The sequence below is a fragment of the Aspergillus aculeatus genome (genome assembly GCF_001890905.1).
Source record: "Aspergillus aculeatus ATCC 16872 unplaced genomic scaffold ASPACscaffold_1, whole genome shotgun sequence".
Taxonomy (NCBI): Eukaryota; Fungi; Ascomycota; class Eurotiomycetes; order Eurotiales; family Aspergillaceae; genus Aspergillus; species Aspergillus aculeatus.
The window spans coordinates 1,023,946-1,050,942 of NW_017962976.1; the positions used below are offsets into that span (position 1 = coordinate 1,023,946).

General features: G+C 52.2%; 5 protein-coding genes across 5 annotated transcripts; 3 read left to right on the forward strand and 2 right to left on the reverse strand.

The window, feature by feature from the left end:
- Window positions 1–1,199: 1,199 nt before the first annotated feature.
- Window positions 1,200–2,546, forward strand: ASPACDRAFT_38143 (putative integral membrane protein Pth11-like; the record flags this gene model as incomplete). The annotated part of the gene is made up of 5 exons (XM_020200403.1): window positions 1,200–1,388; window positions 1,441–1,477; window positions 1,528–1,595; window positions 1,656–2,032; window positions 2,102–2,546. The coding sequence occupies 5 exons, from the start codon at window positions 1,200–1,202 to the stop codon at window positions 2,544–2,546; spliced, it is 1,116 nt and encodes a 371-aa protein (XP_020060922.1).
- Window positions 2,547–3,551: 1,005 nt separating this feature from the next.
- On the forward strand, window positions 3,552–5,577 carry ASPACDRAFT_56050 (uncharacterized protein; the record flags this gene model as incomplete). Its single annotated transcript, XM_020203086.1, has 4 exons — window positions 3,552–3,591; window positions 3,637–3,816; window positions 3,846–4,620; window positions 4,731–5,577. 4 exons carry the CDS (start codon window positions 3,552–3,554, stop codon window positions 5,575–5,577), a joined length of 1,842 nt encoding a protein of 613 aa, XP_020060923.1.
- Window positions 5,578–6,417: 840 nt separating this feature from the next.
- Window positions 6,418–20,661, reverse strand: sidC (nonribosomal siderophore peptide synthase SidC; the record flags this gene model as incomplete). The annotated part of the gene is made up of 2 exons (XM_020198916.1): window positions 6,418–20,172; window positions 20,233–20,661. The coding sequence occupies 2 exons, from the start codon at window positions 20,659–20,661 to the stop codon at window positions 6,418–6,420; spliced, it is 14,184 nt and encodes a 4,727-aa protein (XP_020060924.1).
- Window positions 20,662–22,880: 2,219 nt separating this feature from the next.
- Window positions 22,881–24,370, forward strand: ASPACDRAFT_21071 (putative pyridine nucleotide-disulfide oxidoreductase AMID-like; the record flags this gene model as incomplete). Its single annotated transcript, XM_020198994.1, has 5 exons — window positions 22,881–23,088; window positions 23,154–23,495; window positions 23,553–23,910; window positions 23,963–24,270; window positions 24,327–24,370. 5 exons carry the CDS (start codon window positions 22,881–22,883, stop codon window positions 24,368–24,370), a joined length of 1,260 nt encoding a protein of 419 aa, XP_020060925.1.
- Window positions 24,371–24,721: 351 nt separating this feature from the next.
- Window positions 24,722–26,428, reverse strand: ASPACDRAFT_109334 (TauD/TfdA dioxygenase family protein). The gene is made up of 5 exons (XM_020195374.1): window positions 25,883–26,428; window positions 25,738–25,832; window positions 25,227–25,668; window positions 25,060–25,163; window positions 24,722–24,998 (listed from the first exon to the last, which is right to left on the reverse strand). The coding sequence occupies exons 1-5, from the start codon at window positions 26,103–26,105 to the stop codon at window positions 24,795–24,797; spliced, it is 1,068 nt and encodes a 355-aa protein (XP_020060926.1). The 5' UTR covers window positions 26,106–26,428; the 3' UTR covers window positions 24,722–24,794.
- Between the last annotated feature and the right edge of the window lie 569 nt (window positions 26,429–26,997).

Consider the following 26,997-nt stretch of genomic DNA (forward strand, 5'->3'; position numbering starts at 1 on the left):
ATTCCATTCGTCGAGTCGAGCCATGCTCGAAGTCATATCCCTAAAGCTCTGACACTGGCTCATTAACAATATGTTGTCACTCCCTGCCACACCAGATAGCTTGTCACAAATTGCCGGCAAGTTCGGCGGAGTGCATACGTCAACTGTTCTATCGGTGGCTGGCTTAAAGACTAGATGCCCCGAGTCAATTCGTTGACCCAGAGAACAGTCACACCGCTTGATACTTATCAACATCTATTAAGCACCATCAAAGCTCTGTTTGGGAATCTCTCCGTGGCTAGCGGGTCTCTTACGACCCTGTCTCATATGGCAGAAACATGCTTGATCGAATAGCGCACGGACTACCGTACTGCCTGGATATCTGTCATCAGGCCACCGATTTTCCCACGTGCCAAAGGTAGAAGTTGAGTCAGAAAACGTGGGATTTTTGGGGGCGCGAGGATCGCACAGTTCCAACCCAGCAAGGATGCATCTACAGGGAGAGCTCTTGCGTTACCGGAAGAGGTTGAAGTGCATGTAAGAACTAAGCTGGGGCCGGAAGGCTATGTTTGGCGTCCTCTCGGACAGACCGAACTGCTGCACTGAATTCGTTTTCAAGGTTCGTCGAAGGGATATGGAGCAGCTACCTTAAAAAAGTCTTAACGAAAACATCGGGGCTTCTCCTTTCTTTTACTGAGTCAGTTCGGAGCACAGTGGATGGAGAACAATTAATCTCTGGCAGTTAGTGCGCCGTTCCGCGCCAAAAACACGTACTCCGGCCTGTTTCCCGCGAGACACTTGAAAAGTGACCGACCGGGTGGAAATCTTCCTGTCAAAGCGCCCCCACCCGCTTTCTATCATGCTAAGAACCAGAGGACTGCCTTTGGCCCCCCGTGATGAGTATACCATCCACACAATGGAAGCTCACAGGCTGGATCGCTTGTGCGTATTCTAGAATGTCTACCTTGCAGCGGATCGGAAACGCAAATCAGCCCCAGTGTTACTGTAATATTGCATCATGGTTAGGGCTAGGCTCACCCACTGTGCTTTGGGCCATGTGGTTCAGTCTCTATATTAATGCCAGTTCACCTGGCCCCTGATCGATGGATCAAGGAACAAAAGCTAGTCGGACCCCCGGATTGTCCCACTGTCCTCTTCAACTTGAGCATTGCTCGTCCCATGATGCTTGTGGGCATGCTCCATCGATAAAGGACCTGGATATGTCGGACCTCGTCGGGCTACCGCCAAAAGGCACCGACCTCACAGCCAACAATGAATCCAAAAATGACGCTATCGTCGCGACAATGTACACTTTGGCTTGCATCACAATCAGTGTCCGGTTGTTCTCTCGGATAAAGGTGCAACAGGCTCGCATAGGCTTGGATGATTGGCTGATCGTCGCAGCGCTGGTACAATCCCAATGTTTTCTACTTACTTGACCTCCACTGATGCGTTACATAGCTCTCTGGCACGGCAAATATGGTTAGTGCTGTAGTGGGTTAGTGGCTTTCATGTCTTCTCATGTGATCCAATGCTAACTATACGTAGGAGGCAAATACGGCGTCGGCAAGCACATCTGGGTAGTAAACATGGACGATATCGTCGCCATGGTGAAGGTCAGCAGTTCCTCCTGCCGTACAAATGAAACAAGGGACTGACTTGGAAACATTACTTAGGTTCTGTTCGCCAATGTCCTCCTGTACGTGACCACTGTCACGCTCATCAAACTCTCGATTATCCTGTCCTACCGGCGCATCTTCGGTATGAGGTGGACAATGTGGGCTTGTATAGTCATAGCTCTGAGTTACTGGGCCGGCTGTACCATTGCGTTTCTGGCAGCCTGTCAACCTGTCTCTTACTACTGGACCAAATACCTGGACCCGGAAGGGGGCAGAGAAAGATACAATTTATACGCATTCTACATTGGCCACGCAGTCGCAAACATGGTCGGGGATATAGTCATCTTGCTGGTGCCTGTTCCTCTGGTCTGGAGGCTTCAGCTGCGGCGATCGCAGAAGATTCAGATCTTAAGCATCTTCCTCCTAGGCGGATTGTAGGTCTTTGCTTCTTCCACTGCCATGCCTTTCGACAGAGTGTAACTGACGGTTTACCCATCTGACAGCGTCTGTGTGGCGAGCGCGATCCGGATCTACTACTTCACATTCGTCAACAGCGTCGATGTGACCTGGATTCTGGGCGATGTCTTCATCTGGTCGAGTATTGAGCCCTCCATCGGTATCTTCTGTGCTTGTCTTCCTGTTCTCCAACCACTCTTCCGAACCATCCTTAATCGCATGCTGGGCACACCTGCTCCCGTCAAGCCCGAGCCACGCAGCACTGGCCCACCTAAAGCCGTCCGGTACGCGCCCAACATCCTCAGCAAGATCCAAGGTGGAGATGAGAGGATCGCTCGTCGCGACGAGGAAGCCATGCTGACGACGACGTCTGCGCATTTTGAGCTCGACAGTATAGGGAAAGGCCGCCATAGCGATGAGGAGGCCGGCCCTATGGATCTTCTGTCTATCACGATACAGAAGGAGTTTCATGTCCGGGAAGAGCATCGATAAGGCTGGTATGGTGACAAAAGCGCAATTCTAGAGAGGGAGATGCCAAGTACTTGGTCAAGATCCCGTTGTTATTCTTGTTGAGTATTTACTGTACATAATGTTTACTTTTGCACAGGGCTGGCGTTTTCTTTTGCGGCATTGGAGTATGTGTGGACAGCGGAGGTTCGGTCTGTGAAGCTCTCGTTTAGTTAGACATGGACAAAAACAATCATGACCTGATTTTTTCAAAGGACGCGATTCTCACATTCACTTGCAAACAGGTAGTTTTCTTTTCATTTTATTTTGATGTTGTATTACTCAGTCACCGGGAGTGAGCTGACAGGTTGACAAGGAACAGAGTCTCACCAAAAGGAAGAAGCAATAAGGTACCTGGTAGTATCTGCAGGGTGTCTGCACATCGGCCCGAAATACGATTCGGCTTTGAGGGTCCCCGACTGGGGTCGGCATGCCGACATGCACGTTTCCTGTGGGGTCTATGCAAGTCAACTGCCACGAGGTGAATACTCATACTTTCGCATACTATACCCAATTCGGCCGTGGTTATCCCATAAGCGAACAGGCATTACATAGTAGGGCGAAACATAGATGTAGTGGGCTTTACACACCTTTCTTGTCCATTTCATCATCCTGTCATTTTCTCCTGGTGTTTTGGACTTCATCTGTGCATCTCTTCTCACCTGTCTCCCTTACCATCTACCATCATAGTCCCAGTGAAGCTACAGACAGTCTATCTTCGCCGCATCAAACCACTTCCATATCACTAACCTTTTACCTAGCCCTGTTTCTTTTCTCGTGTCATTCCAAAAGGTCAAGCCAAAGGATATCACCTTCATCTTACCCAATCCTCCCAACAAGCAGAGTTAACTCTCACTACAGATCGGAACATCTCCTCAGCCCTCAGCCCTCAGCCCTCAGCCCTCATCTTCCCCTCACCCCCAGGGCATCCAAAAGCCACTCCCTCGCCAACCCCACCAACCCCGCCACCAACTCGAATCACAAGTAGCCATGGACCCCCCCGGCCAAGCGTCGCTCGTCGAAATAGCCTGTAAGTGTCGGAAGGCGCTGAACAGACTGACCGCTCGCTTCGCAGATCGCGCTCCTCACGCCTTCCATGTCCACCGGGTGCAGTTCGCGGCTTGGCTGGAGCACTGGTGCGTGTTCGAGACCGACCGGGTGGACATGACGTTGGACTACCAAGTGCGCAACAAGCTCGAGGTGCAGAGTGAGCTGTACAGCGGATTGCGGTTGATGCTGTTGAAGATTTTGTCTTGTGAGTCTCACCCTAACCTTGACCTGCAGGTTTCATATGTGAAGGTTTTGGAAGAGAGGAGGGTTGTGCTAATTGCGGCATGGGCTCAGATCGGTTAAAGTTGAGGAAGGCCTTGAAAGTCGTTGAGACTGTTGAGGCTTTGGAGGTTGCTGTTATTGGTGCTGCCGTCGCTGCTATGAGAGCAGATGAGGGAGATAGTAACAGTGGCAGCGGAGGTGGCAGCGGTGTAACTGGCTGGTGTTCTTCCGATTCATCAGAGGCAGCCGACCTGGACGCCGAGTTCGCCGAAGCGCCGCGTCACAGGGACTGCGAGGACCCGTTCACCAACCTCCTGAAGTTCTGCCGCTACGACCTGTGGCATGCGATCCGGACGCTGGACCGGAACACGACTCTCTTCGCCCAGTCCAGCATGTATGCGCCGAGTGACCTGCTGGTCCACCACCCCAACTACATCATCTGCGACGAATGGGATCGGGACGTCACCGAAAGGTTCGAGGCGATGGTCTGCCGCGCTCTCCGCTACCGCTGCAAGGTTCATAACAAGGTGCTCCAGGCCCGACTGGCGAAGATGGTCTCAGATCGTCGCAGGGCGTTGAACTATCACAGTCGCTCCCAGGATGACTCCCCCATGCACATCCCCAGGCAGAACCTGAACCCCGTCACCTTCGTATTGGCCATGCGGGACGCAGCGCAGGAAGAGCACCCCCCTCCTCCCCCTCTCGCCCCGGGCCAGGAAGAGTTCGCGTGTCCGTACTGCCGCTACAAGCTGCCAGCAGCTCGATACGCCTCGCATGATGCATGGAGGTGAGTTTCTTACCCTCGCCCCTTCTTCTCCCTTCTTCCTCTTCCCCCCCCCCCCCCCCCCCCCTCGGAAATCCATATTACCTTGGCTAACAACCCGAACCAAAAAAAAGAAAACACGTGCTCACCGACCTCGAGCCCTACATATGCATCTTCGACGCCTGCACCGAGGAAACCAACACCTTCCGCACCCTGCAGCAATGGCTCTACCACATGGAAGTCCACCACTCATCGACCTGGATCTGCCGCGTGCCCCGCTGCCGCAACCGCACCTTTTACCGACAAATCGCCTTCGAACAACACGGCATCAACGCCCACGGCTACACCTCCGAATCCCTGAAAACCATCTGCCACGAGTCCCGCCGCCCCTACCCAGCCATCTTCCACCGCTGTCCCTTCTGCGGCCCGCGGCCCGACCAAGACCCCCCACGCGACGACGACGCCTACCTCGGCAACGCGGCCGCCCACCACGCCGCCCACCGACTGTACCATCACGTCGCCCGCCACCTGGAGGAGTTCGCCCTCCTGGCCATTCCTTACGCCCCGAGTGAGCCTGTCGTCTACCCTACACCTCCCGCCGGCGGCGGCGGCGGCGGCGGCGGTGGTGGTGCTGGTGGTGCTGGTGGTGGCAGATACAGCCGCCACATCCTGCCCATCCCGCGGGTGGAGGACCACGGCAACTGGGAGTGGATCTTTGATGAGCACCTACCCGCGTACATGTACCGCCGCGACGTGTATCCGGGCTCGTCGCGGTCGTCGGTGTCGGCGGCGTCGACGCCGTATTATCGGCCCTCGACGCCCGTGGACGGCCCGGATATCTCGGAGTTGGTGGATGTGGTGGAGAGTGAGGATGCGGAGTTGTTTGAGGGGGACGAGGATGGGGTTTTGGAGGGGTTTGATGAGTTTCTTGCTGGGGTTGCGGGGGCGCGTGGGCTGACTGGAGGGAGCGGAGAGAGTTGAGGAGATGGGGTGCTGAGAGAGAGAGAGAAGTATCTGAGTGGGTGATTGGCTTTGAGGAACTGGAGATTTGAGGGAAGGTGGTGGTGGTGCTGGTGGTGGCGGGGTTGTCAAGTGTAGATGATCTACGATACCATGTAAAGAGTACATACTCGTTTTGTCTGCAATTTTCGATTTGATGCTGTTTGTTGATTAGTTGGATCTAACGTGGTCTATTCTCTGCGGCGTCTTGAGGTGATTTTTCCATTGCCTACCGTACAAGCCTCCTTCCCCACCCCTGTCACTGCACGCATATACAATATCTCACCCTTGACCTTACGGCTATGATTTGCTTAACCAATCAGCAACCAAGTGGCTTCAAGTGAAATCCCCAACCCACCTCCACCAATTGCCGGCCCAGACGGAAACCCTCGTACGTCAAAAGCCCCCAAACAGACACCCCGTCTCTCAAACCCACGGCTCGGGAAACCCAGCACTAATGCAGGTCTGAAGTCCGAGGCCGTGTGGGGAGGATGGTTGTGGCTGGGGAACGGCGGTTGAGGACTCCCAGGGTCAAACCGGCTGGTCCATTACAATTCCTGACTTTGACTGAGGAAATAGCTGGAGGGGATTGTGTTCGGATCGGCAGGGAGATCTTAGCCTGCGAACGGGTTACGCTGTACATATAGCTCTAAGATGAGAAGCACTGAGAAGAATCATGAATGATATGGAATCTAACTCTAAGCACAAGGAAAACAATCTATCAACGCGATAACAAAATCACAAATTTGCACAATATGTGGCAGGCAGTATATGCAGGAGACAACACGGCCGTCCCCGGACCCCTGTCATGTATATGCAACCTCAAGCCGCACCAAGTACCGAAACAACCCCCTCGATCTCACCCGCAATCTCCGTCAACAGACTATGCACCTCTTCTTCATCCAGAATGCCCCCCTCGACCCGCACACCAAACCCAATTGAGTCAGTCTTGGAATCAGGGCCAATATCAATATACACATTCTCGTCAGGAAGGAAGGACGTGTCCAAAGCCGCCACCGATGTTGCCGTCTCGGCTAGCGGCTCCGATGGGATGAAGTCCGTCGGGACGCCGATTTGCAACGGCAAGAACAGCTCGCTGCTCTCGTCTACGTCCGCATCCGGCGCGGTGTCATTGGCGGACGGGACAGCGTTCTGCATCCAAAGCAGGTTCACCCAGGTGTTGAATAAGTGGCCGCCGGTTTGTTGGGTGCTGGACCACGAGAGCACGTCTTGGAGCGAGCTCTGCTCGTACGACACACGCTCTGCGAGGGCCGACTGGATGGCTCGTGCCTGCTCGACAAGAGCATCAGTCGGAGAGGCATCCTCGTCCGGCGTGACCCCAGGAACACGGAATGGATTCACATTGAGACATGGGCCGGATAATCTGTCGATGTTGTCGAAGGATGCAGAACGGCCAGTCTGGTAAAGACCCATCGTAGGGGCCGACACCCCGGTAAGTCGAGCGATGCTGCGAGAAACCGCGAGGAGAACCACCGTCTGCAGGCTGATGCCTGCTGCCCGACAGGTGCTTTCCAATCTCGACAAGCCCTTGACCTTTTCCCAGGCACCGACGAATAGCTGCTCTGGCACCTCTCCGCTGCTGTGGGCTTTCTTGATCAGAGTAGGGGTGGCTGACCCCACAGTTGACGACCAGTATTGCTTTTCATCGAGCTCACGGAGAGAGCCAAGCGAGAAATCCACGAAGGCCGGGAAGTCAGGATTGCTGTCGAGCTCCTGACCACGGTAGAGCTGGGCAAGCTCAGTCACAAACATTGGCATGGTCCACGCATCGTACGCAGCGTGGTTGATCAGCACGAGAATACCATCACGATCACTGGCTTTCAAGAGCCGCAGACGGACAGGAGGCGTGGACAGGGAGGACGGAAGCAGCGCCTCTTCCCTGGCTTGAACCTTGGCAGCTTCCGTGATAGGGCAGGAATATTCAATGACCTGGAACTTGCTTGTGTCACGCATCGCTTGCTTCAGGACAACTTGTACGGCGTTTGTGGCAGAGGTCGCTGCAAAGCAGGTCCGCAGTATGGGATGTCTCTGCTGCAGTCGAAACCAAGCCTCCTCTAGCCGTGCGGCATCAACACGCTCGGAGCAAAAGTACGGCCAGGCAGGTTCAAACAACTTTCTTCCGGACTTGAGCCAGCTGGCAAGGTGATAGTACTGTCCACCGAGGCACGGAAGGATTGCTTCGACCGAACTCTTCTCCAGACTAAGTTGCTGGAGGACACCCTCCTCGACCTGCTCGTAGTTCTCAATGAGGGACCCCCGCGACTGCGTGCGATCCTCAGAGACAGGCTGAATCCGTTGACTGATACCGCGAAGAGTGTTTCCTTGCAGTATGTCGGCAACGCCAGTTCTGAGTCCCTTTGCGCGACAGAGAGAGGCGATGCGAATGGCTGACAGGGAGTCCAGCCCGATGCTAAAGATGCTAGTGTCCGGTTTGATATTGTCCACGGTGACACCAGCCACCTCTGCAAGTATGGATCGGACTATGTCTTCATGCACAGGCTTAGCGGAATCTTCGACCTCATCATCCTGCGATTCATCCCGAGACAATTTCATGGGAAGATCACCAAGGCCCTCGGGCACAATTGTCGCACACCTCGTGGGGTGTTCGACGATATCGCTGATGATTGCAGCATACTCATCCAGGAGCTTGTCAAGCGCAGTCTGGCTGAAATGTTTCCCACTGCAGGCAGCATTGACCACAAGGCCATGGCTAGCATGATCCACCTCGATGTTCAGTTTGTACTCAGCCTGCATGGTATAACCGTCAACCTCATACGGGGTCCAGATCGTCTGCTCACTGACAACACTGCCGGCAAAGTCCGCACTCTTCTGGAAGACAAAAAGAGTATCAAACAACGATGCCGAGGTAAGAGCATTAGACCGTCTGAGCGAATTTTGCACCATGCGCAAAGGCGCATTCTGGTGCATCTGTGCATCAGTTGTCATTTGTTGCAGGCGAAGAGCCATTGCCTTGTTGCTTAGGAACTTTGGCTCGAAACTGACTCTCTGGGCCACAGTGTTGAAGAGGGGTCCCAGGGTCTTCTCAGCTCCTGCCACTGACAGCGACCGCCCCGCCAGGACTTGTCCAAATACCACATCGCGCTTCCCCATAAGATGAGCCAGCAACTTGGCGTAGGCCAAGAGAGACACGCTTTGAACTGTGACCTCCATTGCTTTACAAGCCTCAATTACTGTAGACAGATCGACATCCAATAGTCGCTCGGAAGTGTACACACAGTCGGCAGATTCAGAGGTAGGAAGCAGAGGAAGCTCAGAGATCTCATATCCCTGTAATCTTTGAGTCCAGAACTTGGACGACTCGTCTTGTCCTTTCAGAATATGCTTGACTGTTTCCGAGAAATTCGGTCTCTCCGGGGCCGAATCACCATTGTAAATCATCGCCAAATCTTCGAAGAAGTACGGGATAGAAGCACCATCATAGAGCGCATGGTGCAAGACAATCACAAGGACCCTCCCCTCCGGTTGGCTGACCAAGAAATTTTTGAGAGGAGGAGTTTCGAAGCTAGATTCTTCCCGAAAAGAGTACATAGCCGCAATCTCTGACAGGACGTTCGCGTCAGAGGGTAGGGTGATCTCTGCCCATTCAAGTGGTGGTTTGCTATGGACAGCACCAATCCAGGAAGTCCCGAGCTCTTCTATCTGGTGGAATGAGGTGCGCAGGATATCATTTCGCTCAATGACCTGGACCAGAGCCGCTTTGAGACAAGTGATGTCAACGGAATTGGCAAGCCTGACGGGATGGGGGTAGACATAGACCTGCCCCTCGGTGGCTAGGGTTTGAGTGAGCATTCCCGACTGCAAAGACGTAGTCTCGAACATCGCAGTGATAGAATCCTCCTTGCCCAGAAGGCGGGCGTATTGACCGTAGATTGCAACATCAATTTGGTCACCTTCGACGCTTTCTAGGTCCTGATCTGGGACCCCATTGCTGGTAACGTCATCGATGTACTTGGCAAGTGCGCCTATGCAGGAATATCGCATCACGTCGGACGAAGAGACGCTCAATCCCACATCGCGAAGTCTGCGGGAGAATTGGATCGCCGTGACCGAGTCGATACCTAGACTCAGGAACGATGCACCCTTCGTGATGTCCCCTATGGCCAGTCCACAGAAGTCCGCAGTGTGCTCTCGAATCTGAGTTTCTATGGAGGACCAGTTGGAGTTGTCCCATGCAATAATGGGAGACTGTGTGCCCGGTGTGGAGGGCCGGGATAAGTTAAAATTGGCCAAAGAAAGACCCTCACCAGACACCACACTCGAGATCACGGCCTCCATCTTCTCTAAAAATACCTCCGCATCGTAGGGAGATCCAAATGACGACGAGAAGTTACAGTGCAGTTGGATCGTGTCCGTTGCATGGTTCGCCTCGACTTCCACTGCAAAAGGGTATTCAGCAGGCATGTGGCTATCCAACTCCTGCCACATGCAGTGTTTGGGGGAATGTGTGGTGCGGATGTATGAGAAAAGGCAGTCAAACAGTGGTGCTTCGGCGTCAATCCATCGCTGAATGTGTCTCAGGGGAGTGTGTTGGAACTCTAGAGATCGGATTGTAGACTTTTGCACATGTTCGATTACCTCGTCAACGGTTTCTAGTTCGGTGACATTAAGACGGCCTGGGACAGTGGTGATGCACGGTAGTAGAACGGACGATGCGCCTGGTACAGACACGGCTCTGCCCGACAGCACCAAACCGTATGTCACGTCGGGAGCTCCAACAGTATCCGCCAAAAGGAGCGCGAATACTGCTTGGACTAGAGATGGCACGGTGGTATGGAGGGCTGCGGAGCACCGGTCCAGTTCGCTAAGACTGTTGTGGAGCTTCCTGCTTCGGGAAGCAGAATCCTTCATGGCATCGGCATCTCTTCGGAAAGTTGTAGGGCGATAGCCCGCCAGAAACGAAACCCAATGCTCTTTTGTTTTGTCCAGATTCTGGGTGTATACATGCTCGATGAATTCTGACGGTGAGCCTCTCTGGGCCACTTCATCACCTGCATACCGGGCTGCAACATCCTCCATCAACATGAAGAAGGACTCGCCGTCGTAAAGTGCATGGTGAATATCGATGAACAATGCAAGAGGCTCATTGGTACCAGAGGACTTTGCAACTGAGAATCGTACAGGTGGAGATCTAGTCATGTTTGAGACTATTTCTCGAGAGATCTGGTCATGATTGTCCTGATGTCTCTTCATGCATTCGTCCAAGTTGTCGTACTCTTCTTCCACCCAGCAAATATGATGGGCATCAGCTGCAAGTATCACCTGCACTATCTGCTTGTCGAAGGGAGCAAAAGCAGTTCTCAATATCTCATTGTCATTGGCGACCGTTTGCCACGCAGTCTTTAGCATATCCACATCAACAGATTGATCAAGTTTCAGTATGATGTGATTGACGTAAAGGTGGCGGCCTTCAACATTCATGGATCGCGCAACTAGACCTTCTTGGAGGGGCAAGCAAGGCCGAATCGCAGCCACGCGAGCTGGATCAGTATCTGCAACAGGATGCTCCCTATACTCAGACTCAATTTGGGCAAATTGCTGACGAATAGTTGAGATAGCATTCTCTGTCGCCGAAGAGGAACGTCTAGGCAAACGTGCAAGTTGCTCGACGAAAGGGTTACTCATGACAAGAGCCACTGTAGCCTGATAGCCAATTCCTCTGAGCTTGATTGAGAGACCAATCGCGCTGAGACTATCCAAACCGATCTCAAAAATGTTCGTCATAGGTCCGATTGATGTTGGATCTGCCGCAACAATTTCGCAGAGTTCTCTCACCACAGCCTCCTCATCGGCAGATAAAGGCCGGTTACCAATGGTGCCATCTTTGCTCGAGGCATTGTTTCCTTGAAGAACAGTGGTAAGGGGGATGTCGGAGAAGAGAGCAGCCAGTTCCTTGATGTTCGCTTTGCCGGACAGAGGCGCCAGCGGAATATAAGTGATGGGAAGAATAAGCTCAGGCACCATGTAATTCGGTAGCTTTCTCTTGCACGCATCTTGCAGCTCTTTACCGAGCGTGGCGAATTCCGAGAACAGGAATGCGACATTTGCGTCTTGCCCACTTTTGTGGGCGTTGGATCGCGCAATAAAGGAGATTAGCTGCTGCCTTGAGAGGCCAGGGTGTTTTGCGACCGTCGTGACAACACTGATGTCAAGACTACAAGAGGAGCGAATGACCTCGGAAACCTCTCCAAGCTCTAGTCGTTGGCCACGAATCTTGGTCTGATCATCGCCTCGGCCGAGATACTCGACCGAGTCATCTGGCATCAAGCGTCCAATATCGCCAGTACGATACATCTTCTCCCCATTCGGCCCGGCAACAAACCCCGTTGCATCGGGCCTATTGAGATAACCCTTTGCAACAAGGTCACCCGTGAAACAGAGTTCTCCTGTCTGGCCCCTGAGAGCGTATGTGAGTGTGCCAGGCATGAGGACATGACCGACACAAGCACTTAGTGGAGGCCCAATGTTACGTAGATTCGTCTCTTTGCCCACTGGAGCGAAAGTGCAGCCGATTGTTGCCTCGGTAGGACCGTATGCATTCACAAGAGCAAATCCTGGTGCCGAAGCCCATGTATCCAAAACTTTCTGCGATATCTTTTCGCCGCCAACAGTCATGTACTTCAGACTGGGGCATTGCGCAGGGACGATATTCGACTGATCCACCAAGGATGGAACAAGGCTGGCGTGCGTGATCTCCCATTTGGAGATCGTCAATCCGAGATCATTGAGAATCATAGCTCTAGGAGCTGTCGCGGTCGCCATGCCATGTCTCCATGGGAAGAACATCTCCAAAAGGTGAGGATCAAAGGCACGGCTGGCTTGAGCGAGGTATCTGCCAGTTCCCGCAAGCTCCAAAGTGACAGGGGCACGTCGGCAGGTGAATTCAGAAAAGGACTCGATGAATGACGAAAGATTGCCTCTGGTTACCATGACGCCTTTGGGTTTGCCTGTCGATCCAGAGGTATACAGCAGGTAGGCTAGATCATCTGGATCAGACATGTAGTCCTTGTCCTCGGTTCCCATCGCTCTCAATGACTCAGAGAACTGAGTATCATCAAAGCACGTTATCTGGCAGGTCTCCGGCACATTTCCGAAAGATGCAGCAAATGATTTCTCGGTGAAGACGAGCGGGCAATTGCCATCCTCGATCAAGAAAGCTTTTCGATCAGCCGGGAGACCGTCGTCGATTGGGAGATAAGTATTTCCCGACTTGAAGATGCCAATGATGATAGGATACGAGATCAAATCTCGCTCGGAGCAAACCGCGATCATTCTGTTCTTGTGACCTAGTGAGGCGATGTAGGCAGCCACTCGATTCGCCTCGGCATTCAATGTACCATAGGTCATTGTCTCCTTCTCGATCCCGGACTCTGCTATGCGACTGGCAACCTCAACGGCAATCAACTCAGGACTTCTTGCAGCATATACCTCGAGCCAATGCGTTGGACTCAGCCGCACTGAGTTTGCCACTTCTTCACTAACCGGTTGGTCCGAAATCGACCGCAGACATTTCGGAAGATGGTTGACCAGACTTCCGAAAGACTCGTCAATCGATGAGAGCATTGAACTCACCAATCCATCAACTTGGCGGACAAAGACCGACAGCTGGGCTCGTGACATTATCTTGCTGTCTGAAGTGGCTTCTATATGTATCGTACCGTTGGAGCGCTGGAAAACATTGAACGCCATGGGGTGTTCGACGTGTAGGCCCACCTCATCATCCAATCCATGCCAGATGCTTGGCTCTATGTGCTCAATAGAGTCATCGGTGACAATATGGAAATTGAATACCGCAGGGTATAGCGCCTCGCCTCTCTGACGGTGCAACCACTTTCGAACCTCGCGAGCATGAATATGACGGTACTTCCAGGACTGGACAGAGACTTGATGCTGATTGACAAGTATCTCCCGAACGCTTCCGTTGGGGTGGAATGGAACGGGTACGACGGATATCAAGGGACCAATGCTGTTCTCAAGGTCGGGGTGTAGAACACGATCAGAGAGCGTCTCAGCAAACACGGCTGCTGGAACTCCAAGGTAGCTTAATGATACATAACACCACGCTGCGCGAATGATGGACGCGATTGACGACAGTCCCAATTCTACTGCAGTTGTCTGCAACTTGGCGCTCGGCTCGGTCAAGGGAAGCCCTTCTGAGATCAACTCGTACACTGGGACTTCGCCCGGTTGCGTTCTCGTGCCAGTAAGATCTGGCCAAACAGGAGCATCTTGGTCAGAAAAGTTCTTCAGCTGCGATTCCCAGAACTGGCTAGTCTTCTTGATCCTCTTTTCGTTTGGAAGGATGAGTGCGAAGGCATCACTAAGCTGTACCCGCAAGGGCGGTTTGTAAGTATAAGCACATCGCACGTCGTCTAACATGAGACCAAGTGAAGGCTCGTCATGTATAGAGTGATGGACTGTGAACATCATAATACGTTCGGCGCCAGTATCAAATATGGTGACAGCCCACGGTGGGTGTCTGAAGTAGGCCTTCTGATGCGTGGACATGATATCATGCAATCTTTCGTCACGAAGCTCCGCCATATCAGATTCAGGGCATTGCAGAACCTTCCAGTTGAGGTCGGGAAGTTGATAGACAATCTGCAGTATAGATGAATCACGGTTATCGGCCGTACTGGGGCCTGATGTTCCAATTTCAGCGACAGGAATAAATCCAATCCTCAAAGCTTCGGTGCGTTGGCACGTAGCGAGCCAAGCTTGCTTCAACCTTGTGAGATCCACCATGTCGTCCAAGAGAAAGAAGTGATTGCTCCAATACATGGAGTAAGTGCCCATTGTCTCACTAAGCAAACTTTCCTGTAATGGAGATGCTTTGAGGATCCTAAAGCTTTTTCCAATGTGATTCGCAGCGGCACTATGCCATGTCTCATTGAAATCGCTCACGTCGAACGATTCGGATATTTCGGCTGGAGTACCTTGACTTGCGTCAGAAACTAGCAGCATCAAATCCTGGACAGTCACGCAATTGAGAACGTCAACGACCGAAATTTGATGGCCGGCTTCTTTCAGTCTAGAGGCCACCCGAATTGCGCGAATCGAATCGATGCCGAGGCTACCAAGCCGGCTGGACTTGGAGACAAGTGAGGTTGAAATGCCGGCCAATGAAGAAATTGTCTCAACTATGTGGGCAGCAACGGATGCGTCAACGGAATCGACGACAGTACCCAGCGAACCATTGGCCAAGCTTGTTTCGGTTTCCCAGCCATCGATGTCAACCGATGCATAGGCAGCTTGTAGTGCCCTGCGATCAGTCTTGGCTGAAGGAGTTTTCGGAATATTAGACACCACAAGAAAGACAGAAGGTATCATATGATCGGGCAGAACACGCAGAGCTTGTTCGCTGGCAGCTCGAGCTATTTCGACAGCGGATTGTCCCAGTAATACCGTTTGATTCTGCTCTTCCATAGCTGCAGCTTTCGGCGCCGAGAGAAAGGCGACCACCACACTATTTGGCCTGTCCGGACGACTGAGAACAAGAGTCTCAATGCTCTCAACAAATTGATGACATTCTCGCAGGGAGAAGCTTATCTCACTCAGCTCCACCCGAATACCGCCCAGCTTGACTAGATCATCGACGCGGTTGATGTACTCAAGAGAGCCATCGGCAAGCATTCGAACGAGGTCACCAGTATAGTAGACGATTTGTTGAGCTTCTTCGTTCCAGACGTACTTCGCCTTCGTGACGTCGTCCTGATTCAGATAGCCAGGCGAGAGCTGTGGACCGCCGAGTGCCAGCTCTCCGATGGCATTCTTCATGACCAGGCGCTGACCCTTGGTCACGAAGACCGAGACAGTCTCCATGGGCCAACCAATGTTCGCGCTTTTGACATTCTTATGTTCATTGCCGAACTCTCTGATGGTCGAGACGACTGTAACCTCGGCTGGTCCGTATGTATTAAAAGCCCTCATATTGGTACCCCAATCATCAGCCACGGACTGTGTCAGCTTTTCGCCAATCATGGTAATGACCTGTAATGTCTCACAGCTCTTCCGAGGTACTCCAGCTGAGAAAGCAGGGGTCAAATGCGCATGCGTTGCTTTGGTAACATTGGCGAGCCTTGAAAATGACCCAAGCATGATATCTCTCGTAGCAGAAATGAGTACGCCACCAACACCCCAGGTATAAAAGATATCCTGAATTGATACATCGAAAGTGTAAGACGAAAATTGCAAGCATCTTACACCCCCCGGCACATCCGTAGGAATATCTTTCTGCAGCGTTCTCATACTAGACACAGCAGACGAGTGTTTGATCGGCACACCTTTGGGTGCGCCTGTTGTTCCACTGGTCCAGATCAAATACGCCATATCGTTGCAGTTGGCTGGAGATCTGACAATGGTGGAATTCACTCCGTTCGTTTCAGCTGATGTCTCATCAACGAACCTATTCACATCTATGATCTGTACCCTGGCAGGAATCGAGCCTTCTGGCTGGGGTCCATCAAAGTCAGAAACCAGTAAAATGTCAGATGAAGTTCGGGCGATCAAGTCGTGACGGCGCTGTGCGGGAGACATAGTGTCGATTGGACACCAGGCGCCTCCAGCCTTGAGAATACCGAGGATCGCAACATACATGGCAGGGCTCTTCTCGATGCAGATTGGAATCGGACGGTTGTTGAGCTCACCACTGATCCGGGTAAGATGCACTGCAAGTCTTTGGGCTATGTCATTGAGCTTCCCGTAAGACCAGGTGATATTCCGCACGTCATTTTCATCATCCAGATTATGCTTGAAAATCAAAGCATGGTCTTCAGGGTGTGATTGTGCGTGGTCCTCAAACTGCGATTGTAAGAGAGATCCTTTTTCTGCCTCCTCGATAATTTTTGATTGCGGATTGAAGCATGATTTCGAGTTACAATTGGTCTTCATCGGGCCTTCGAGAAATCTCCCTTCTGGCTCATTGAGGATGAATTCGACGATGTCAGACATCTGTCCTAGCATCATCTTTGCCGAACTCAGATCAAGCTTGGACTCATCGAAACTGGCACGGAATGTCAAGGAGGAGTCGGAACACGGCCACACCTCAATCATAACTGCAAAGTCATTCGCCATGGGCGGGTGATGGATTGAGCTCCAGATACCACTTGCATTGGAGCCTGCGCTGAAATCTTGATACGCTATCAGTGTATCATATGGAAGTCTTCCTTCCGCCGTAACGAGCGATCCCAAGCCAGGTTGCAGGTGAGACAGAGCGTCTGCATTGAGCTTTGTTAGGCATTGGGTGATGGCGCGATTTGTGCAGGTGTCAGCTGAATTGGTCTGCGAATTCTCAAGAGTGAGTCTGATCGGAACAGTGGTGAATGTCGGGCCAATGCAGGTTTCCGAGACAATGTCAAGGCGGCCTGAGATAACGCTGCCCATCACAACATCCCGATCAGGCGTACCACTGTAAGCTAACAAGATTGATCCCCAGGCTGCCTGAAGTACAGAAAGAGGACTTGATCCAATAACTTTAGATCTGTTCTTGAGGGTATCATGACGGATATTGGCTGTGATCTCCGCGCAGCCGGTGGTTTTGACTGAAGATGGTCGGTATGAGGTCAAGGATGGAAACGAAACAGGAGAGTGTTGTGCTAAATGCCTGTTCCAGAAATCGGAGGTTGCGGCCTGATTTGACTGAAAGTGATGCTTCACAACATGCTCAATAGAAGTTCGTTGCTTGGCTGGCTTGCTATAGTAGATAGAAGTTACATCCTCAAGCAAGAGCTGCAGTGAGCCACCGTCGAAGATTCCGTGGAACATACTCAGAACAATCTGGCTCCCTGTGTGACTACTGACCAGAGACAACCTAAAAGGTGGTTTGCTAAGATCAATGGCCTCCTCCGCATCGCGGAGTGCAGTTTGAAGAGCCGCCTCGTTCGAGACAGTCTCGGTTACTTGATAGACAGCCCAATCAGCGTGAGGCGCTGCTTCAGAAGCAAGAATGCATTGGGCAAATGGCGCCATATCATCGTCAACCCAACAAAATACTGTGCGAAAAGAATCATAGCTGGCAAGGACCGTATCCCAAGCCCTCTGAATCTTGGGAAGGTCGACATCAGATTCAAGCCGCAGGACGGTATGGTAGATGTACGAGCGAGCCGCAGATGTCTTATCAGATGAACTACGCAGAAAACTGGTTAGCATGCCTGATTGCGTTGCTGTTGTCGGAAGAACTCTCGCAACTTGACTCGGCATCAAGTCTAGTCTTTCTGCACATATGAGTGCATTTCGTTGACTGAATTCTTGAAGCTTCTGATGGAGCGGGTCGTGGATTTCGTCAGTATCTGCCTTTCCCGCCATCTGACGACGCTGGAAGACGAGTGAAACCAGAGCTTCCGGTGTCGGTGACTGCAACACATCGCCGACAGACAGACCATCAATAGCATGGTCCCGTAACCGCTGCAGAAGTCGCATCGCGCCGAGACTGTCAATTCCGAGGGAATACAGACCAGCCTCAGGCGTGACAGCAGCGACATCCTCGTCTGTTGTCTGAGCGATGAGTTCAATCACAAGCTGTTGTACAGACAACAGATTCTCGTCCTCCGGAATTTCCCACTGATTATGCACATCAGTCGTAGTGTCTGGAACAGTCTTCTGTGGGGTGTACAATTGAACACCACTCTTGCCTGGTTCTCGAAGTTGAGCCGAGATTGCTTTGCGGTCAACCTTGCCGGAGCTCGATCGTGGGAGGCTAGGAAAGAAAACATATGCGGAAGGGCACATATAACTGGACAGATATTGCTGCGCTTTGGAGTGTGCCTCATTTGCTATCGTCTGTTTCTCGACAGCACTCGTGTCGCTGTTGTTGATAACGAGAGACGCCACTATTTGCTCACTTCCCTGTACATCGAAGTCGCGTTTGAGTACCACGGCCACAACTTCTGTTACTCCAGGGATTGTAGACAGAACCGACTCAATCTCGCCCAGTTCAAGCCGCCGGCCGCTGATTTTCACCTGATCTGAGGTTATCCGACCGAGAAACTCAATCACTGGAGAGCCGGATTCGTCCCAGACGATGCGCGCCATGTCCCCAGTACGATACAAGTACCCAAACTCTGCGCTGTTCACAAAAGCCTTCGCAGTTTCCTTCGGGCGGTTCAAATAACCCTTGCTGACTTGCGGACCTCCTATTGCCAGCTCACCAGCAAGACCCGCTGCGACTGGTCTTGGTTCGTGATTGTTGGGATCTAGGACAAACATCGCGCAAGTCGGAAGCGCTTTGCCAATAATTGAGCCCCGAACCGAGCGACCAACTGGTGCCAAATAGGTACAATTAATGGCGGCCTCAGTGGGTCCATATGCGTTCACCAACATTCTATGCGGTTCATCGAGTGATGTAGTTGAGAAATTTGCAATGACTGTCCTATTGAGCTTCTCGCCCATCGTCCAGAGGGATTGGAGTGTGTTCAATCGGGATGGTCGCAAGAGTGCAGCCAAGCTCGGCGTAGCCATCATGACGGTCGCCCTTGCTTCGTTAATGGTGGCTTCGAGATCAGTCAATGTCAGGCTCCGATCGGCAGAGCAGAGAGTAGCTCCGGTGCTCAAGGTGACGAAAATCTCCATGAGGGACGGGTCGAACGTGGGAGAGGCAAATTGAAACCAGCGGAAGTTGCCTACAAAATCTCCAGGGAGCGGGATAGTCGTAGCATGGGACTCTATTGAGCAGGTGACTGCAAGATGGCTTACTTGCACACCTTTCGGCTTCCCAGTGGAGCCACTCGTAAAGAGAAGATAAGCGATTTGGTCATCCTGGATATCCACTTTCTCAAGGACACTCTCAGCTTGCGAGGATTGAGTACGATCTATCAGCTCCTCCCATCTGGAAACGTCCTTTACGTTGACCCATACGGGCATGCGCTCATCTTCACCACGCTCATCAGTAGACCAAGGCCCCAAAGATGGCTCGGGTATATTACCCAGAAGGATAGGACAGTCTATGTCCTGAAGAATTTCAAGAATCCTATCCACGGGAGCATCCTGTGGAATAGGCGAAAATGCAAACCCGGCTTTCAATATGCCAAGGTATGAGATGTACAGTTCGGGCGATGTCGTCATGTACACAGGGATAATCCGCCCATAATCAGCAGCATCGCGGGCCGCCAGCAGGCCCCTGATATGTACAGCTAGATTAGTGGCTGCTTGATCGAGGTCAGAATAAGTGAGAATGCTGTGCTTTGCAGAACAAGTTGCAGAAGGTAAAGAATGAACGAAATCGAGGGCTATGGCATCAGGCTTTGTCCGGGCCCAGCCCTCAAACGCAGTGTGGAGAAGATGTTGTTGGGGTATCGTAGAATCAGTCAATTCATTCCAATCATGGCGTCGTGAAGGGGGTATCATAGATGGAGGGAAATTCATAACAGAAAGCTCGGGGAGGGAGGCCTCGAAGGCCAATGACGGAGACGAATCTGCCAAGCGAGCGGCAATGGTCCTGAGCATCGAATCCACTGCAACGACGGGGATCAGTCGGTCGGGATAGCTAAAGCAGATCTGGATGCTAGTAGCGGTGGTGGAAGGCCCCGCGTATAGCGTGAAATTCTGCCGGTCGATCAGTAAGGCGCTGTGGCGACAGTCAAAGAGAAGTAACGGGAAACCCACGTTTGCAGTACCCTTGAAAAGGGGTTGTTGCTCGCCATTTTCAGGTTCCTCGCAGAATCCCAAAGCCAGACAGAAGTGGACTTCATCAGCATCATGATACTGTTCGTCCACCTCTTTGATGGTGCAGTGCTGGCCATCGGCTTCCCGAAGTACAGAAGCACAGACCACACCGCGCTCTTTCTCTGGACCAGAGATGGTGGTTGCATGACGGGCGACAAGGAATGCAATCTCATCCAGACCTGTGAAGCTCGAGACAAAGCGAGCGTATCCTTGAACGAGGTCACTTGCAACAGCTTGGAGATTGGTATCGCAAGCAAGCTCGATGCGGGGGCTCAGGACTACTGAGCTCTGCGAAAAATCGTCGACTGCGTACTGATCGACTGTGTCCAGAGCAGGAAGCTTGGTAGTTGGGATAGAAACAAGCGTCATAGCTAAACCAAGGGCATTGTGTGTTGCAGAGGTTGGTGTCAATGAGGCGTTGTGCCCCTCATCTTGCGGAAGGGCGGTTGCCATTGATTTGAAAGGTCCGAAGCGGGGTACAAGTCACGCACCTAAAGAGGATGACCGCGACGCCAACTTTGCCCGACAGCAGGACAGATGACTCTTGAGATGGTAAAAAATGATGGTTATGGATCACAGGGGGCCACAGGAGAAGGTAGATATAATTTACTATTGCTGCATGGTAAGTACTTTGCTCACGCAGGAACTTCCAAGGATATGCATGGATGGTGTCTGGTCAGCATGACTTGCAGTGGATCCAGACGGGTGCCACGCGAAGCCATTGGGCATTGATCACATTTTCCAAAAGGTTGTGAAGTGAAAGTGGGGGGACAAGATTTCAGGATTATCCAATCTGTTGCAACCGAATTCGAGAGTGATTACTTCGAAGTAAGCAGATTGGTAGATGGTGCTACATGAGCTCGGGGGGTTGAGCGCATGATTTTTCTCACTCTTCCCTGATCCCGGTAAGGCTCCGTGGCAGACGCGCGCATCGCGCCACGGGTCTCGGCCTCAGGCCATCGTTAAGGCCAACCACCGCCCGGCCAGCCTTCCGCTTCGGCCTGAGGTTTCCCCGATCATCGGCACAATGCTTATCTGATTAGATCATCTGATAAGATTCTGCGTGCTGGGCTGTCCGACTGTCCGAGTGTTGTTGCATCTCTGACGCAAGTATGAGTTACAAATTTCTGCAACGCAAGTTACATAGAAAGCTTTAGGCTCTTGATGTCGTTTAAAGCATGATATCTGTCCTCAAATCTATGATTTTGCCCGTTTACCACACCTGTGATCCAATGGTTTAAGCGGGTCTCTTTGACTAATCAGTATAGGCAAAAAGTCTGCTAAATCCTTGTACTGACTGAAAAGGTAACATGCTGAGTGTGGCTTACTGTAATATTGTGTTAGATCTAAGGATAGCATTTTAATAGCACTAAAATTAGAAAATCCCCGCAGTCTTCCAAGTTACTGCCTTTCGTCATAGATCTTATCAATAAAAGCCTGTGCTTGTGATTTTATCTGAAGTTTGGATCCTTGAATCGGTAAAAGCTAGGATGAGCTGTCTATGCTTCCTTATACTTGAGCAATGAAGGTTCTGTGGCATCAATCTGCAGTTGAATGGCTCCGCAAAAAGACATATATATACCGTCGTTTGTAATCAATATATATTCCACGGCAGGGTGCTTCGATCTTGCAATGTAGGGCATAATCCATTTAATCTTCTATTAACCCCACAGCCCTCTAGGCAGAACTGGTATAAGGGTGCTTTGTAGGAGGTATGACACCAGCCTTACGTTGGCACTCGGAAGTGGTAGAAATTGTGCAGTTGATGAGCAGTCAGAAAACCCCTCACTCCCGACCGGTGAGGGACGGATCAGATAAACGGAACCGGAATCAGAGAGGTTTGTGTCTCTGTGAGTGTGGGATCCACTTAACCAAATGTTTAGAGGATTGATTGGCCGTATCTCTGAATGAATTTGTCAAATGTGCGGTTTTTATTCCACACTGGTCACAGGTTCAAATGAGTCTTTCGCATTCTGGGTGCTCCGGAGACCAGTGATTGGGCGAGATGCAGCCAGGACCCGGTCGCGCCACTTGGCGCCAATCTGATAAGATGGATCAAAGATACGGAAAACAACCATCCGGCTTCTTGTAACTTGGTATCCGTAGTCATCCGATTTCAATCGAGCCTGTGTCACTGGAATGTTCTTTCCAGAATGTTGAGTCCGAAGCTCCTCACTATGTGAAATTGACATCACTTAGCAATTTCCCATGTTCGTTTTTGGTGAAGAGTTCTCCCTCGGTCTCCGCCGAAATCCCCGAGACAACATTTCGGTCTGGTCCAGGCACCGCCGATACAGCAAGGGAACGTTTGGGTTGCGTTTGTGACAGATATCCCCATCGGATCCACAGTCTCTGGGCATCTGTCCCCCGGTCTCGGGTGACAAGTCGCTGGTTACACTCTTGTTATCATGGCGTTACTCTTAAGAATGGCCTGCGCCCCCTTTGCTCCTGGCTACTTTTTTTCACTCAACTTCCGTCTCTACTAATTTCGCCCAATTCTCCAACATTGGCTCTCTTCTCTCCCTTTCTTCTCTTATTTCCGATTAGAATAATAGACCTTCGAAAGCTACTAGTACGACAGTCTCACAATGCCGTCCAATGAGGGCCTTGTCTCGCTTGCGCGCGAGTTCCGCGTTCTGATCGTTGGTGGCTCCTACGGTGGATTGGCGTCAGCCATGACGCTGATCGATCTTTGCCGTGGTCGTCTCGCTCGTTTCAACTTCACGCCCAATGCACAGCCCCCTCAACATCGCATACCCATCCAGATCACATTAGTGGACGAGAGGGATGGATACTGTCAGTAGTCTTCCCGCTGATTCTATCCTATAACATACAGCCACTAATCCCAAGAATGACTCCAGATCACCTCATCGGCTCCCCCAAGGCACTCGCCTCGGAGAAATACGCCTCAAAGACCTGGAATAGATTCGTGGATATTCCTGCCTTGAAGACACCAGACATCAAATGGATCCAAGGAAGTGTCCACTCGGTGGACTGCCGGCGGAAGGTGGCTCAGATCCTTGATAGCCAGACGAGGCGATCGAGGGAAGAGAAGTACGACTTTTTGATCGCTGCATCTGGTCTACGCCGCGCTTTTCCGACAGTGCCACAGTCCCTGGAGCGTCGAGAGTTCCTGGAAGAGACAAGGAAGAATGTTGAGGCCATCCAAAACGCAAGGGAAGGCGTGGTGGTGATTGGAGGGGGTAAGTCTTCTCGCATACCCCCACTCCTGCGTATTGATGATAGCTAATGACCTGTAGGTGCCGTCGGTGCTGAAATGGCCGCCGAGTTGAAAGATCTTTACCCCAACCAGAAGATCACCCTGATCCACTCCCGCGACCACCTCCTCTCTGCCGAGCCTCTGCCCGATGCGTTCAAAGAGCGAATCTGCACTATCCTCCGCGAGCAGGAGGTCACAGTCATCCTCGGACAACGCGTGGTCGACACCACTGCCGTTGAGACAGAGGGAGGACGCCGCGTCTGGCAGCTTACTCTCTCCGACGGCACCAAGCTCACGGCTGGCCATGTGATGAACGCCGTTTCGAAGAGTGTCGCGACTTCCACTTATCTGCCTAAAGAGGCGTTGAACGAGGAGGGACTCGTCAAGATCAGACCCTCGTAAGTCCCTCTTCTTCTGTGTCCGACTGAGCCTCAACTGACTGCCGCCCAGCCTGCAATTTCCGGACAATGTTCCTAACGCAGATGACCACTTCGCTGTGGGTGATATCGTTTCGTGGTCGGGGATCAAACGCTGTGGCGCTGCCATGCACAAGGGTCATTACGCAGCGACCAATGTCCATCAGCGCATGATGGCTCAGGCTTTGAGCACTAAGCCTGAGTTCGTCAACCTGCAGCCGCACCCGGCCGTCATGGCTATTGCTCTGGGCAAGAACGCGGTGGCATATGACTCGGAGGGCGGGCTGCAGGACGGTGCGAAAACCTACGCTACCATGTTTGGTGACGACATGGGCTTCAGCAGTAAGTGCTCTCTCAGACCCTGCCAGTCTTACTTTCCGCATGCTAATGCTATACAGTCTGCTGGAATTACATGAAGCTGGGTGAGCCTTGCCAGGCTTAGACCTGTCTGTAATTTCCCATTATGCCCCTGACAAAGCAGGTATTTCTCAGGTATGTGGTGGAACAAGACGGTGACTGGGTGATCGACTTGGGGAAAACGACTATAGAGTCACTACCATGGAGTGCTATTTGAGCACTAATCATATAAGCAGGCATGTGGGAGATGATCTGAACTTCGATATCTGTAATCTTCATTAGCTGGATAGATATTGCATCTATGAGTAGGCTCTGGAAGCCTCTATTTACATTTCCAAATCAATATTGAGTTTAACCCGTTTCCCCTCAGCCCTTATGCCAACGTCCGTAGATGCGCCACTTCTCTGCAGCAAAGACTACGAGCCCTTAAGCCTAACACGTCTTGAAGATTATATTGATATATTTATTATTCATTAAAGCGTTACTGATGGACACCGCAGCCCACTGCGTCAAGCCTCCTCCAAGGCCTGCTTCCTCGACCTCGAGCGAGTATCGAGATAGGGTGCTTCACCCAGACTGCAGACCCGGTCGCCAGCCCGAGCCTCGGCGTAGTCGTACGTGGCACAGTGCCAGGTCGATCGGTTATCCCAAACGGCCAAATCATTCTTATTCCACCGGAAGCGAACCTGCGCGTCGTGGTTTTGGGTAATGAGCTAGGAATGAACCAGTCAGTCAACCCGCCCACATTTGAAGTTGTCTGTCGGCAACACTTACATTGAACAGATAGGCGAGCAACACGTCAGATTCATCCTTGGTGACCCCGTTGATGCGCTTCGTGAACCCCTTATTCACATACACGGACTTCCAGCCAGTCACCGCTATAGACGCAAAGTCAGAAGTCGTCAATCACAACACAGTCGAGATATACAGGAGGAACCCACGATTCGTGCGAATGACAGGATGCACGGCGGTCAGCGCTTCGCCTTGGTTGAGGGGCGAGCCTCGAATTCCCTTCCGCAACGGATTGCCCAACCGCCGCGCCTCGTCGTGGAAGAAGGTCGCGTCGTGCGTCGCCGTCAACCCCTCCAGCATTTCCGCCATGGCGGGCGACAGGCGGTCGTAGATCTCATAGCCCGACGCCCAGAGGGTGTCGCCTCCCGTCGCCGGGAGCGTGTGGATCTTCAGCATGGCGTAGTCGGAGGGGACGGGCTCGAAGCTGATGTCGCTGTGCCAGCCCACGGAGGCGAAGCGGCTCGTGTCGCTGAGTTGGTGCGTGAGGCCGCCGCCCTTCTTCTGCTTCTCGCTGCTGATCACGCTGATCTGGTCGCCTAGCTCGCTGCCTTCTTCTGTCAGGGGGTGGATGTGCAGCCCGGACGACTCGGGCTGTGATGGGGCGGTCAGTCAGGGGTTTTCGGGTGATAGCATCTCTTAGTGTGGTCTGTGTGTACTTACGCATCCGGCCAGGTGTGTCAGCTTCTCTCCAAACTCGCGCATCTGCTGCGGTGTCACGTCTTGATCACGCAGGAATACAACACCTCGGCTTGAGACTGTTCCCGTCAGCATCGGCGTGTCGAAACTTTTGGAAATCATGTCATACTTGTTACTGCGAGATCCTTGATGATCTGATCGCATTGCTCCGACTTCAAGATCTCTGCCACCTGAAGACCTTTGTACTCGCGACCAATGACCGGCGTCAGGTCTTGCTGGGCATACGAGTCCAGAGACCCGGAATACTGCAGTGGCTCGGAGATGCGCGGTCGGGACTGCTCATGGCCTCCTCTGATAGTCGAAGCCGGGGCGTTCTCAACGACAGCAGGCATGATGACGGTTCTGGCTGTTACAGAGGCTGGTGTGAGGTGAATGGGCATACAAAACAGGACTGTGCTTGTGGCAGAACCGACGAAGGGATCTGATAAGCTTCCCGACTCTTTATATGAACTATGATAGCCGACGAAATACGTCTACGTCGACTCTGCAGCAGCGATCGCAGTGGTATGTTGTCAACGACTCGTCCCCACCGTGGTGGAGGGCTACGGGTCATGCAGTGCGAATGGCGCCAACCCGTCAACCTCGCGACGCGAACCGTCTCTTACAGGCACTGGCTAATTATCGTTCCGCGGAGTTTCCTTATGGCATCTTCCGTACGGTTCCAGGGCCACATAGTGCACATACGAGTCAAGTCCCTCGTGGGCCCATCACCCTCATTTTCCCCGCATTAAGCATGCCCGATTGGTTTGCCTCTGGGTGATGCCAATCAGCGGCCAACGGGATGGCTGTCGGCGGGGCGTCGGCGAAATTCTCGGAGGGCTTCTTGGTCCGTGTTCTACCATTTCTCAGTCTCGCCAAACACCACCACCATCATCAGCGAATAGAAGCTGTCAACGGAGTCCGCCGTTCGAGATGGTGTGCATGCGCTTCATCTACAAACAGCAATGCTCCGAAACCTGGGGAGCATGGTAGACCACGCTCAGATAACAATTGGGAATGGCTGCGGTGACTGTGTGTTAACAACTTACAAGCAAAGGAATACCCGGGGAAAACCTACGCCCAAGAACCTCTTCAACCGATTAACCGTGAACTGTGGGGTTTAGCAGTCCGCCTCAACAAGTATACACCGTTTTAAGATTTCTTGATTTATTTATTTTTCTTCAGCTTAGCTCTATTCTTCTTTCCTCGGAATCAGACGGAGAAAGAGGCTATTGGCGAAAAGCT

Excerpts from the sequence above, each read along its gene's own strand:
- ASPACDRAFT_109334 (XM_020195374.1), bottom strand. The coding sequence starts at position 26,105 with ATGCCTGCTGTCGTTGAGAACGCCCCGGCTTCGACTATCAGAGGAGGC. Across the intron at positions 25,833-25,882 it reads CAAGGATCTCGCAGTAACAA|TCTCAAGCCGAGGTGTTGTA; the intron begins GTATGACATGAT and ends TGACGGGAACAG. Across the intron at positions 25,669-25,737 it reads TGACACACCTGGCCGGATGC|CCCGAGTCGTCCGGGCTGCA; the intron begins GTAAGTACACAC and ends GCCCCATCACAG.